General features: G+C 32.0%; 1 protein-coding gene across 1 annotated transcript; it reads left to right on the top strand.

Moving 5' to 3' along the window:
• The first annotated feature begins 12,729 nt into the window (after positions 1 to 12,729).
• LOC140882387 (UDP-glycosyltransferase 89A2-like) lies at positions 12,730 to 14,624 on the top strand. Its single transcript, XM_073288366.1, has one exon. It carries the CDS (start codon positions 12,944 to 12,946, stop codon positions 14,441 to 14,443), a length of 1,500 nt encoding a protein of 499 aa, XP_073144467.1. The 5' UTR covers positions 12,730 to 12,943; the 3' UTR covers positions 14,444 to 14,624.

Raw genomic sequence — 14,624 nt, 5'->3', positions numbered from 1 at the left:
CTTCAATGAATGATTCTAAAAAGATTTAAGCATGTAGAGGGTATTCACATAGAAAAATAATGATCTCACAATGATATTATTTCTCCTCTTTTTCACAAACACAAGTGATTACTTATGCAAGTAGAGAAAGTACATTGGAACTCAAATCATTTTTCGAATAAACGAATTTGATATTTGAAATTATAAAGCGCAAGTATATGAAAGATACAATTGCAAGTCAAAAATCATTACTCTCCCTATCTTTATAATATGATCATAAAAGAATTTTAAAGAGCAAACAAAAAGTGTTGTAGCATATGACATTTCATAAATTTTAAAATTTCAAAAATATGAAATGCACAAATAGTTTCAACACAAATAAAACAAGTTGATCAACTAGCAAACTTCATCAAAAATTGACAAATATAACTCGAACCGCCAAGCAACACAAAGTCAAGATTGACATACCAACTGAAATATTCATAAATCATTTAAGCGTCCCTTTTATATATTTAAGCACAACTATTGATGTAAGGGAATTGACTAGACATGCTTGATATCAACAATATGCTAGCACAAATAGAACATCATATTGGCAGTCAACTCAAGTGTTCTTTTCAAAGCTAATATAAAAAATGAATGTACCGAGTTTTCTTGACGATGTATGGCTGTGATTCAAGGTAATAAGTCTCTTAAATTGATGAGTACAACATCCTTGAGCTTCTGGACAAAAACACCAACTCATGTCCTATGCTCTGTTTTCTGCGGCAGCACACCGGTTTGAATTCAAAGAAGAAACTGCTTTTCCTCGTGCATAACCAGGCTGCAAATTTTATACCGCTGTGATCCTATACGAGTCTAGTTTGCAATGCAAAAAGCGGTTTTTCGTTTGGAGACTTGATTGGATCGAACACGGTGTGTAGAGGGGGTGAATACACACTTTAAAACATTTATTGAGCTACAATAGCTCGGTTCTTGAAATATTTAGCACCGATGAATTAAATCGAGTTTGGTTTTCAAACCAAGCGGAAGACACTCGAAATAATCTTTCGTAGAAACTAATTTATCATTTGTAAATCATTTTAAAAGGATGCAAGTTGATAGATGAAAACGGTTTAGTTGAAGCATTTTATCAAACACTTTGAATGCAACATTTAGGTATTTTATCAAACACATAAAATGCTTCAACAATGCAATCCAAAACAGTAACAATGAATAAATGCAAGAAATAAAGAGACTCGGATTTGTTTATGGATGTTCGGAGATTTCAACAACTCATACGTCACCCCTTCTTCCTCCTTGGAAGGATCCACTAGAAGACTTTGATTTTTACAAGCCATTTGTACAAACCCAATCCAAGACTAGGACTTACCATTGCCTATCTTAGAACTCCTAGCCACCACTCGATTGTAGGCCGCAACCTCACAATCCGCATATAGTTTTACGTCTTTATGCCAAGACTACAAACACAATATTTAACGTCTTTGTGTAAAGACTCTCACTCAACTAATCTATGAAGGATCATGCTACATTTACAAATTGGATTACAAGTTGGTTTACAAATTGCATTTGTAATTACAAAACTATCCTCCATATCTTTTTGAAAGATTTTTTCCAAATAAAGTGTAGAAATAATTTTGTCAATTCAATTGTATTTTGTAACCCAACTTGTAATGTCATTTGTACATATAGCATTTTCCATCTATGAAATATATATCTCTTTTATATGTGAGTGAGTTGGGTGTGAAGAACTTGACTTTTCACGCTCAAAAATTTTGATGGGTTCTTCACACCTTGGGCTTTGCTCTCAACTAGCTGATTTCTTCAAGTAGGCTGCACACACTTTTGATCTCCTTCAATAGCTTATGTTTGAACTCCAAGATGTTGTATTTATAGGCTCCAAGAGTGATATAGCCGTTAGACACAAAAATAGAGCCGTTAAAATACTTTTGTACTGTTTCTGTACCTTTTCTGGAGCTAAACTGAATTTCACTAAACTGATCTTGGTAAACTGAATTTGGTGCCAAACTGATACTGTAGCAGTTTCGGCACTGTAGCAGTTGAGCGATCTTCAGTTTGGGTGGGTAAACTACTCTTGGTCAACTTCAGTTTAGGTAGTAGTTTAGCAACTTCCGAGACATGTGATCAGTCTAGCTCTGTATCTCTTGATTCGTTGATTTCTGGGCAAAGTGATGAATACAAAAGTTGTAGCCCTTGATCTTATCTTTCCAACGCCACCAATATCAATCAATTCGGAGTTCATATGCAAAAGTTATGTGCGCAATACCAGAGCTGCTCAAAATCAATTTAGCACAGAATCGATTGAGTGCATGCGAGTCGTTTAGTGCTATATCTCTTGATCAGTTAATTTCTGGGCAAAGTGATAAACATAAAAGTTGTAGCTCTTGTTCTTAGCTTTCCACGGAATCAAGAATCACTTAATTCGAAGTTCATATGCGAAAGTTATGCTTAATAAACCAGACTGTTGCAGAAATTCTGCTCTGCAGAATTTCACTTCCGCACCAGTAACTTCAACTCCGTTTAGCATCTACTTAGGATCCGATTCAGTCTTCAACTTGTGAATATGATTTGTAGATCATTCTCTTATCTTTCCAACGCATGGTGAATCGTTCCATTCGAATAATTGAGCTGCAATATATGGCCAAATTACCAGAACTGCTTGAGGTAAACTGATGGTGTGTTTGCTGCTAAACCGATCCGATTCAGTTTGGTATTGCGACGTCAGTTTGGCCAATATAACATCCGTTTTTGCTCAACTGACGTTAGATACAATATGTTCCAAATTGAGTTTTCTTTGTAGTTGCTTTGGCGGCTAATCATTTGGATCACTGAGATGTAAGATATCATTGAAACACTGAAACTCGCTAGAAATTCAGTTTAGCTAATTTCGAGTTTTGGCTTCCATCTTGAGTTGATAACTTCACACTAGAGTAAATATGTTAGAAACACAATAACAAGTTTTGTTATCATCAAAATCAAGATTGTTTGTGTTCCAAAAACCCAACATTATTTTTTCAATTTTATTTTTTTATCGTTTTATAATGTCATGTTACAAAATAATTAAAATTACACAATATTGTTGGAAAAATTAAAGGCACTTACATTACAATTATGAAGTTGAGGTTATTTGAACTTCTTTTTAAAATACATAAAGAGTTATGTGTATAGTTATTTTTTAAATAAAAATTATCAGCTATTTTGTTATTTCACAAGAAAATCATATACTCCAATATATACGTTCACGAGCACGGGCAATACAAAGCTAGTGTAGCCACAGGTTATTCGTATTTAAATTTAAAATACGTTAGCTTTACAGCATGTTTAGAACTCATGTAACCATAACATTAAATATACATTTATATTTTTGGATTTAGCACCTGATGCAGCGGCTACTATAAAGTTGCACTAAATTAATGGGCATGGAGAGTTGACCTTCACTAATTATTATAACCCTTGATTAAATGGATCTTTTAACGTGAAATTAACTATAAGGTTGATTATATTTCAAAAAAAAAAAAAACTATAAGGTTGATTTTGTCTTACAAATTTAACTTTGGTCATTGTGTACATCACACATGTGATTTGAAAGTAATTAAAAATAATTCTAGTGGGTACACCGTACATGCATATTGTGTCAATTAGTGACTAAATTATTATGAAATATGAAGTACTTGTCGAAATAAAAATAATATCTGAACATGAGTGATGGCGCCAATTACAAATTTAGAAAGTTTTTTTTTTTTTCAAGAATATTGTTATCACTTTCACGTGAATTTGAGGGGAATGGATCCCCCACTGTGGAGCATCCCACAGTAGGGGATGTTGTGCCTTAATTATAGAAAACAACCAATTGCAAATCTCAAATCCAATTGCTCCGAAGTAATTTTTGGGTTTTATTAATATGAGGTTTTTTTAACCTTAATTATAGTAAGTAATCAATTGCAAAGCTCAAATCTGAATATTATTGGTAAGAGATTTTGTGTTTTATTAATATGGGTTCTTTTTTAAAAAAGAAAAAATAATTTAGTAAAACGTTTAAGGTTTAAATTTGTTTCCTTTTCTTTTGTTTTCCTTCTCACCATTCGTCATTTTTCTTATTTTCTCTTCCATCCAATATGTTAATTTTTTGTTAAATTTATTTTATATAAATAATATAAAATTTAATTTATTTAAGTTAAATTAATGGTTATGGGGAAGAAAATTTTTAATTAATTATTTTAATATTAAATATTTTTTAATAATAATTTTATCATTTAATAATGCAATTTTATCATTTCTCTGAATTGTATGAGTATTTTTTCATAAATAATTCTTTTAACAATATAATATTATTAACATGTTAATGTATAAATTAAATTTAGAACATTTTCTATCCCTTGTAATTTTCATACTTTTTTTATTGAACCTATACTGACTTAAGCGTCGGAGTGACTTCGTTTTCGGGCGAGCCATCTCACATGTTTTATTTGATACACAAAAATATTTTGGGATCAATCGGCTCAGTTTATTGAAAAAATTGGTTCGTTGATTATCAGTTCAAGATAATTAATGTGATGCGAAAATTTTCGAATACATCAAAATTAAAATAAAAATAAATGGAAGAAAAAATAAGAAAAAGGACGAGTCATGAGAAGGAAAACAAAAAAAAAAGGAAAAAATTTTAACTAAAACGTTTTACTAAATTAAAAAAAATCTCATATTAATAAAACCCAAAAATTACTTCGGAGCAATATTAGATTTAAGATTTGCAATTGGTTGCTTTCTATAATTAAGGCACAGCATCCCTGCTGTGGGATGCTCCACAGTAGGGGATCCATTCCCGAATTTGAGTGCTAAAAGGTTGATATTGCCTATCGGCATATGGAAGATTATGGAATAAAAGGGACGAAATCCTCTGCTACATTTGGTGTTACAAACCGTGCTACACTTTGCTAAAAACAACCTCGTTTGCACAAATTATTAAAAATTAAATTCATTAAACAACATGGATGAACAAAATATAATTAATCATTGATAAAATGTTCAATTCATCTATTTTTTCAATTAAAATAGGCAATAAATTGTGTCCCAAGCACGATAAATGAGTAAACCAATTTATTGATGATTTTTTTAATTGAAAAAAATAGTGAATCGAAAATTTTATCAATGATTAATTATATTTTGTTCATCCATATTGTTTAATGAATTTAATTTTTAATAATTTGTGCAAACGGGGTTGTTTTTAGCAAAGTGTAGCACGGTTTGTAGAACCAAGTGTAGCAGAGGATTTCGTCCCGGAATAGAATACTCCTTACATCTCACTTTAATTCGACGGGGATTTGGGGCAGTAATTTCGGTCAAATTTTATTTTAAAAAATAATATTTTCACAGTGTATTTGAGTGGTTTTTACACATTAGAGGGATATTAAATTTTTTTTTTTAAATGTTGACCGGAAGTTACTTTGCTAAATACCCCACGTTTAAGCTTATTTTAAGCTTGTGTATATATTCACGAAATCAAGAAAGTGTTTGGAAAGCAGAATTTTACAACACAAATTCTTTTGATGAAGATTTTAATAGGATAAAAAAAATTTCCACGAGTATTAATAATAATTTATACAATATAATAATGCATGAACCCTTTAAAATTAGAGATGGTTTTTCGGTATACCTTACTACAAATATTGGTATGAAAAAAATTTATACCGATACCGATAGTAAAATTCCAAAACTTTGGTACGAAAAAAATCGATATTGATACCGTATAGATACCGAAAAAAAATTCGATATACCGAAAAAATGTTTGTATATCGAAAAAATTTCGGTATGATATGCCAAAATTCCGGTATTTCGGTACGGTATGTCAGCTCTACTTAAAATTACCACCTTGGTCAAATTAATGGATGTACAATAATGTCTCTCACTATTTATAACTATCATATTTCAAATTTATTTTTTAATTTAAAAATATAAAAAAAGTTCATTATTTTTATATATAATATAAAATATTTATGCACGCGAAAATTGATCACTAGTAATTTAATAAAGATAAATTGGTAAAAATAAAAAGTACGAAAAAATAATATTAAATATGAAAATTATTAATATTACAAGATCTTCCTCTAAAAAAAATATAATTTAATAAAGGTAAGTTGGTAAAAAAAAAAGTACGAAAAATAATATTAAATATGAAAATTAGACTACATAATTGAGATGAACAAAAAAAGAAATTCAACTTAAATAAGTAGGACATAGATAATATATAAATCCGTCGTTATGACATCAGGGGGAAAAAAAAGAGAAAATTTGGAATTGTATTGAAATGTTTTTAATTAGAACACGACTTGCAGTTTTTTTTATTAAAAAAACACTTTTTTCTCGCTTTTTTTGTTTTAGGTGTATCGACAGTATCAACAAACGGAGAAAATAAGATTTACTTCACTATGTTTAAAATAGATTTCTAATGCATGTTTGGTCCATATATTCTAATAAAACAGTAATTTTTTCCCGTACAGTGTCTAAATATTTAATTTGTATTCATATATTGAATGTTACTTTTATCGTGTAATTATTTTATCAAAGTTCAATAAGTACCTAATAAGAACTTATCAACAAAAAGGGGTCCATTACGATGATTGACAAGATCATTGTAGGACCATAATTAATTAATAACCAAATTCATGCATGACTAAACCTTTTAGATGAAATTATGAGATTTATGATTTCAAGAATTGAATTGAATTAAAGAAATATAACCTGCAATTCCACATGATATGTTTGCATAAATTAATATAGCTAGATAATAAAATCAGATTCTTGTACATTGTATCAAACTCTAAAGCACATGCAGTTCAACCATTAATGTAAAAGTTTGAAAGTAATTCAATTATGAAAAATATTTTTTTTTTTTGGAACAAGGGAAAGCCCTCCAATGTGAATTCAAATTCAAATCTTTGAAAAAAAAATTCAAATCTTTTCAAAAATATATATATACGAATAGTTTTGTAACATTTTTAAAAAAATTTATAGAAAAGGAAGGATGATTGTTTCCATTCATTTAAAGGGCCCGGAAGAGTGAAGACGACCGACCAGACGTCACCCATGCTTCCCACGTGACCACGAAATTGTTTGCAGATTTTTTGAAGTTATGATTATCATTATTAAAATAATATTCATTTATTATGTTTAATTATAAAAATTATCTAAAATCAGTAGTCAGTACAATGGCGTGCGTTGGTCTCCTTATTCGGATAATATTTAAAATTTCATAAAATGTGAAAATTGCATGTGTGTTGTTCGGTATAAAGTAATGATATATCTATTTAATTATACATGGCATCTATCGAACTATATATAAAGTGAGACATATACTATATATTAGTTGAGAACATTCGATAACTAATAACTGTGGTGAAGTCTTTCTTAGAGGGTGTTTGGGAGAGCTTTTAAGCTCTTAAAAATAGTTTTTAAGTTGTTTTAAAGCTTAAAAGCTCTCCGGATCTGTTTGGTAAATTTTTTTAGAAACAACTTATAAGCTGTCAAAATAAGCTGTTTGACAGCTTATAAGCTCTTTTTAAAAAAGTAAGGGGGTACTTTTTCAAAAAGATCTTATTTTAATATTCTATCTCTCTAAAATATCCTTAAATATTTTAATAAATCTCCATCATATCCTCCACCAATTAAATATTAAATATTATTTTTTAAAAAAAATTCCAAATCACATAAATTTTTCTAAAATAAAATTTTATAACAATTTTATTTTTTAATATATGTTTATTCTAAAACTATTTTCATATATGTATAACTCGAAACATTATTTTCATATAATTATACCCTTTTTGGTAATTTCGACGATAAAAAGATCTTATAATACCAAACACATCAACATCTTTAAGTTATTTAAAATAAGTTTATCCAAACATTTTAACAGCTTATTTTAAAATAAGTTCTAACAGCTTATAAGCTCGTAAATCAGCTTTTAAGCTATAGGAGCTTATAAGCTCTTTTTAATAAATTTAGCCAAACACCCTCTTAATCTTCTGAAATTTCTTAATTTGTTCATTTTTTTACACTTAATTTTTTTTATAAACTATTTTCCAATTTTTACTTGTCATGATCCACAAATCATTCAAGTCAATAACAATCAATATCCTTCTTCTCATACAAAATCATCCAAAACATAAAAATTATACTGAAAATCGCAATCGATTATATTGTTATAAATTTTTGTACATAAAGATCTATTGAATTTATTTTTTTTATTTTATACAGTTACGAACAAACACCACTCTTCGTATGATATTAGAAATATTTTTTTTCATGGTCACAACTACAAGCTAGGGTCAATTGGATCGGCTCAAGATATGCCTTGTTCTTACAATGCAGAGATATTGTGTAAATTTTGTCTTGATTCGTATACATACATTTAAGTCGAAAATTTCATATATTTAAACTTCAACCGGAAAAACATCATCAAGAAATTGAAAGAATGATCTATAAAAGAACGATAATGCTTGCGGTGAGAAGGTCAAATTGAATCGTGGATTGGGATCGAAAAATGTGGCTAGCCAAAATTTGTGGGGCATGTAAAGATTATATTGCCATGTGAATTATTTTTCTGGCTAGTAAAGAATAGTGAGCATTTGATATTTAATGGTGACCCTTTAATTTGATGTCTTGTGTCGGTTGAAACCAAGTCCTTTCACGTGGTAAGTAGGTCACAACTACACTCACGGTGCTCTCAAGGCTTAATTAGTGTTCAATTTCATATTAATTTTATATTCAACTTTTTAGATTTTTATACTTCTTTTATTAACTTCTTCCATTTGTTCCGTTGATTAAATCATTTTCTTTGTAACAACATCGAGGGAGGGGTGTTGGATTTTTACCTTTATACATGTGTATATACTATATAGCAACGAAGTTAGGAAATTCAATTAAAGAATTTAAGATGATTTTTTAACAGATGAGAGGGTGGCATGGATAAATAATTTTTTTTTAAAAAAATTGTTATTATAAATATAGATATTAACATATTAGAGAATGAGAAAAGTTGGCATTAGAAATGAGACTTGGACCTAACTCACCTCAAAAGCTAGCTCAAGAGGTGAGGATTGCCCTTGTCTATATTAAAGGCTCCCAGTACTATATCCTACCAATGTGGGACAATATTTCAACACACCCCCCACACACGCCCAGGAATGAACATCTGGAGCGTGGAGATATTAACGGAAGATTTAAACGCCCAGGAATGAACATCTGGAGCTTGAAGATTGGCCTAATTATAGGCAGCCCAATTATGGGCGATTCAACACACGGAGGACCTGGGCTCTGATACCATATTAGAAATGAGACTTGGATCTAACTCACCTCAAAAGCTAGCTCAAGAGGTGAGGATTGTCCTTGTCTATATTAAGGGCTCCAGTACTATATCCTACCAATGTGGAACAATATTTCAACAGTTGGGGTAATTTGCATTTATCTTCTTTATATATACTTTAATATTTGACATTCACCCCATTGCATGCTATAATTTTTACACTTAATTAATTGATAAGAGAAGTGAGTGTCAAATGCATAAAATGTAGAGAAGATGAATGCAAATGTCCAACAAAGTGATGCAACACCGACCCTCCTTGGCTCCGTCCCTTATAATATAACCGATATTTTTAATCTTGTTTCAAACTTTCATGTCGTTATTATAAGTCGGTAAAAGTACCAACCCACAATTTGGTAAAGGACAGCGCCTCAATTTAGTTAACAAGTTAATTTCCTTTTGGTTTGGAAATTGATTTCTACTGTTGCAATTATGATTTAATTTTTGGGTGAGAATTACGACAATAATTTATCATTACCTCTCTTCATTCCATGTTGCGTTTTCTGCAGTGGACGGATTAACCGAAGAACAATTTGGTGTTGAAAACTAATTAACCAATTAGTACAAACTATTTTTTTTGTTTGGATCAAACTAAAATTATTAAATGGCGCCCGTGAGATTGTGTCACGTATTCACTTGAAAATCAACATTTTAAATATTTTCTCCAGGATTGAGAGTCTCCAGAAATATTTTTCAACCTTTATTTTATAGTAGTACTTCAACATGAATTTATCGATTTTATTACATTTTCAAACAAATTTAATATTTATTTTTAAAATCATATTATCTTTACACGGATCAGAATAAGTTTGAAATTAATAAAAACAAATTAAACTAATCTGAATCTGACCCGGACCCGGACCCGAACCCATTCATACAAAATCCAAATAGGCAATAAATCAACCCAGCTAAAATTGACTTTGTAACCAAACCCATATATATATATATATATATATATATATATATATATGTATCCGATCCTTAATTCATTACTCCTCTATTATATGTAACTTAGGCTATATATACAGCACCAAACCCTAGCTAAACCCATAAACGTGGCTCCATTATTGGAAACACAACATGCTAACGCTTTGGTCAATTAATTTTTTTTTTTTTTGGAGCCAGAATTAAAACTTTTCTATGCCAAAGAAATTGACATTTGTGGTCGTGCACTGTATTGTAGCATCAATAAAGGAGGTCACATTTCGATCACACTTTATTGCTTGATTTAGCTTTGCCGTGAGAGAGACAGCTGGCCATTTCTTAACTATTCAATTACACATTTAATTCAACAAAATAATGTTTGTTTTTATTACCATTCGGGCAAGTAAAGACATCGGAAAATGCTCAAATAAAATGAAGAATAAAGTTTAGATATTTTCGGAGACAATAATATTGATGGAGCCCGGGATATTAATAAGGATCTTCGTTGTGTACAAAAAAATCTGACAGGATATGACGAGAAGCCCGCAAATTAATGATACCCTTCAAGTACCAAGAGGTTTTTGTTTGCGTGTGAAGCATAATTGGGGTGACACTTTTTGTTCAATCATACCACCAAATATACTCGTATATTCGTAAAAATTTACGTTTTGGAATAATACGATTGCTAGTTTTTGTTAGGCATTTGTTCAAAAATTAATGATATTCATGAGGAGAGATCCTATTTAAAATAGTTTTTGTACGATGGATAAGTTCATGTTACTTCAAAAACATCAAAGTTTATCTGGTCTGAAAACCTCTTGCTAATTTAACAAATTTAAGTGTTTTTAAGGCAATGAAAAATTGAATAAAATAATAGTATTTACACAGGAGAGTATAAAATCTAGATTTAAAAATATATATATATATTTCAAGAAAATTAAAATTTCCAGTAAACCGCAAATTAAAGTAGGAAGACATGCTATATATCTTTGGTAAATGAATACAAGTATTATCGTTACAAATTTGCAGTTGCACGCTGTTAATGAAGATTTAATGTCACAATAATTACAAAGCCCAAAAATGCTAAAATAGTAAAATACTACTCACATCTAAAATCATTTCGATATAATTAAATAATCATCGTGATAAAGATATGTAATTTGAGTAATAAATATATAAAGAAATGGGATATTTGTCATTAGATCAAATTTGAGCCCAAAATATTAGGATACACGTTTCATAAATTTGCAATAACACTGCGGACACTATTTATGTTAGATTAACATGATCCATTTGATTCGTTCGTTATTTTCAGATAAGGTTTCCATATATTATATATAGGCCCAAAAAATTGAGTCTTCAAAGAAAATTAAGTTTTGCGTGCAGAATTACCATAGTAACAGGTCTTGGTTTGATTTTCTTTGAGAAACAATTCGGAGAAATATTTTAGGAAGTAGAAATTATAAAACATTTCTTGAGAATTTATTGAAATTTAAGTCATGATTATATTTGGGATGCATAAAAAAGCAGTGGATTTTCAAAAAAATCTTTTTGTGTTTTTGGTGTGGAGGAAAAGTCAATGACTATCAAACATAGAAACTTGTGGTTATGGGTGCAAACGAACTGAATTGAGCTAAATAATAGTAAAGAATTAATTTGAGTTCGGCTCGAATTAAATATATTCGAGTTCGAGTTCGAGCTCGAAAGTTTCAAATATTTTGGCTCAAGTTCGGCTCGAAATATTTGAACCTATTTGTGAACTATTTGAAATATTGCTCGGATATTAAAGTTCGAAAACTTCGTTCAAAAGATCGAAATATTCCGAAAAAGTTCGAAATGTATAATTATATTATATTAAAACTCGCGAACTATTGAACAAAATAATTTTGGCTCGAACTCAACTCGAAAAAGAAATTCGAACATGTTCGAAATCGACTCGAGTTCAATTAGATACAAATTTATTTTTCAAGCTCATTTACTTGTAAAAATAAGATTATATTATATAAAAAATCATATAATAATAATAATAAATAAATACAATATTCTTTGTATTAAGGCATAATTTGGTACATATGATATGATAAATATATATATATATATAATATAAGGATAAATTAAAAATAAGTAAAATGGTATGATATTATATTAAATGTTTGGTATGATTTTAACCAGAGTGATTAAATTTATATATTAAATTGTAATGACAAAATTAATCTTAGCATAATAAATTTTATTTTTCATTGTTATTCAAGATCTTGCACATGCATAAATAATCCACTTGTAGAGGCATTTATCACGGGCTCATTGACTTATCTTGAGTTTTTAAAAAATGTACCAAACATGGGATGAGATGATATAATTTATTAATGTATAAGTATACCAAATTATGTCTAAAATGATTAATTAACGAGACGATGACTCCTCGTTAAGTGGCGAAATCCCGTGTTTTACGTCAACGATGGAGCCAACATCGTGTGCCAACCAGTCAAAGATCATATTGACTTGCCTTCCAAGTCTACGTACCCATTCATCTTTTCCTTTTTCTCATGGAACATTGGAATACCAATTCATTTTTTCTTTGCCTTTCTAGTTTCTCCTATGATATATACACACACATCCGCCACTCTCCATGATCAATCTTAATTATCGGAAAGTGATTCCATAATGGAATTGGAAGCCATTAATGGAGATATTTTGGTATTACCATTCTTCGGCCAGGGTCATCTCAATCCCTGCGTCGAGCTCTGCAAATACCTTTCTCCCTACGCCAAATCAAGAATCGTTTTGATAATCCCTTCCCATCTATCTTCCTCCATCCCTTCTGCTCTCCACCCCTCCATTCAAGTGCTTTACATCCAAGTGCCGCCGACCGAATTAGGCGGAGGGGATAGACCCCATCACGCCCACGGTGGGGATCACCTGCATCAGCAAATGGTACAGGGGATCCAGAGTTTTCTTTCTGAGAAATATCATGTCCCGGGCAAGACCCGACCCGGATGTGTGGTGATGGATTTTATGATGAACTGGTGCAAGGACATTTTCCTCAGAGAGAGTATACCCATTTTCCCCTTCTTCACTTCCGGCGCCGTCTCCACGGCTATGGAGTACGCCGCGTGGAAAGCCAACGCGGACGATATGAAACCGGGCGAGACCCGCCTGCTGACTGGGTTACCCGACTGCGTGGCTCTCAGGTATGCAGATACCAGAAGGCGGGACCACCACAGAGGCCCACGTGGCGGCGTCGGTGAATCCGACCACCGTGGCCCAGTGGGGAGGAACGGCTTCGGCCACCGTGAGCCGGGCCAGGCACCTCGTTGGCTGGAAGAGATTGACGATTTCAAAGCTTTGCTGATCAACACGTGTCACGATCTGGAGGGTCCTTTTCTTGATTATCTAGCCAATCAAATCGACACCGTACCGGTGTTGGGTATCGGCCCATTGCTGCCGGAAACGTACTGGCGAACGACGGAGACATTCTGTCGCGACCGGGACAGTAGATCATCGAACCGTGAGTCGAATCACACGGAGGATGAAATCATCCGATGGTTGGACTCGAAGCCCACCCAATCCGTCGTTTACATATCATTCGGCAGCGAAGTGGGTCCCACGATGGAAGAATACGGGCAACTCGCCGATGCATTGGAAGAGTCGAGATGGGCATTTATATGGGTGATCCAACCGGGTGCGGGTAAACCCAGACCACCTCCAGGTACTCCAAACGTCGACGTACACGAAGGCTATAATCCCATGGGATTGCAAGAAAAGGTTGGTGAAAGAGGGATGATTATAATGGGGTGGGCTCCTCAGTTACTTATACTGAGTCATCCCTCGACCGGCGGATTCCTATCCCATTGCGGCTGGAATTCTAGCGTGGAGGCGATGGGGCGGGGAGTTCCGATATTGGCTTGGCCGATCAGGGGAGACCAATTCTATATCGCGAGACTGGCGGTGGATTACCTGAAGATAGGAGCGATGGTAACGAGTGGGGATAACTTATCAGAGATGGCGAAGAAGAGCGATATATTGGAAGGGATTGATATGGTGATGGATGATAAAGAAGTACACGAAAGAGCAAAGAATGTGAGGCGTATGTTCGAGGCTGGCTTGCCACCCACTTCCAAGGCTTCTATAAAGACATTGGTCCAGCTTTTGAACAGCAATTAAGGGAAATATAATTGTGCTGAAATATCAAAATAAGCCAACATGATCTAATGGGTGCAATGTTTGATTTTTATTTCTAGTAACTTGGGGTATAGAAATAATTTTGGATAAAGTTTTTAGAAAAATAAAATGATGTATTGTTTTAAGTATATTGTTATTGTAAATGATTATTTTTGTCTGTTTA

This window comes from Henckelia pumila, chromosome 2 (genome assembly GCF_033568475.1).
Source record: "Henckelia pumila isolate YLH828 chromosome 2, ASM3356847v2, whole genome shotgun sequence".
Lineage (NCBI taxonomy): Eukaryota > Viridiplantae > Streptophyta > Magnoliopsida > Lamiales > Gesneriaceae > Henckelia > Henckelia pumila.
This window is presented reverse-complemented; position numbering and strand designations above follow the sequence as displayed.

Coding starts and splice junctions, on each gene's coding strand:
- LOC140882387 (XM_073288366.1), top strand. CDS start 12,944: ATGGAATTGGAAGCCATTAATGGAGATATTTTGGTATTACCATTCTTC.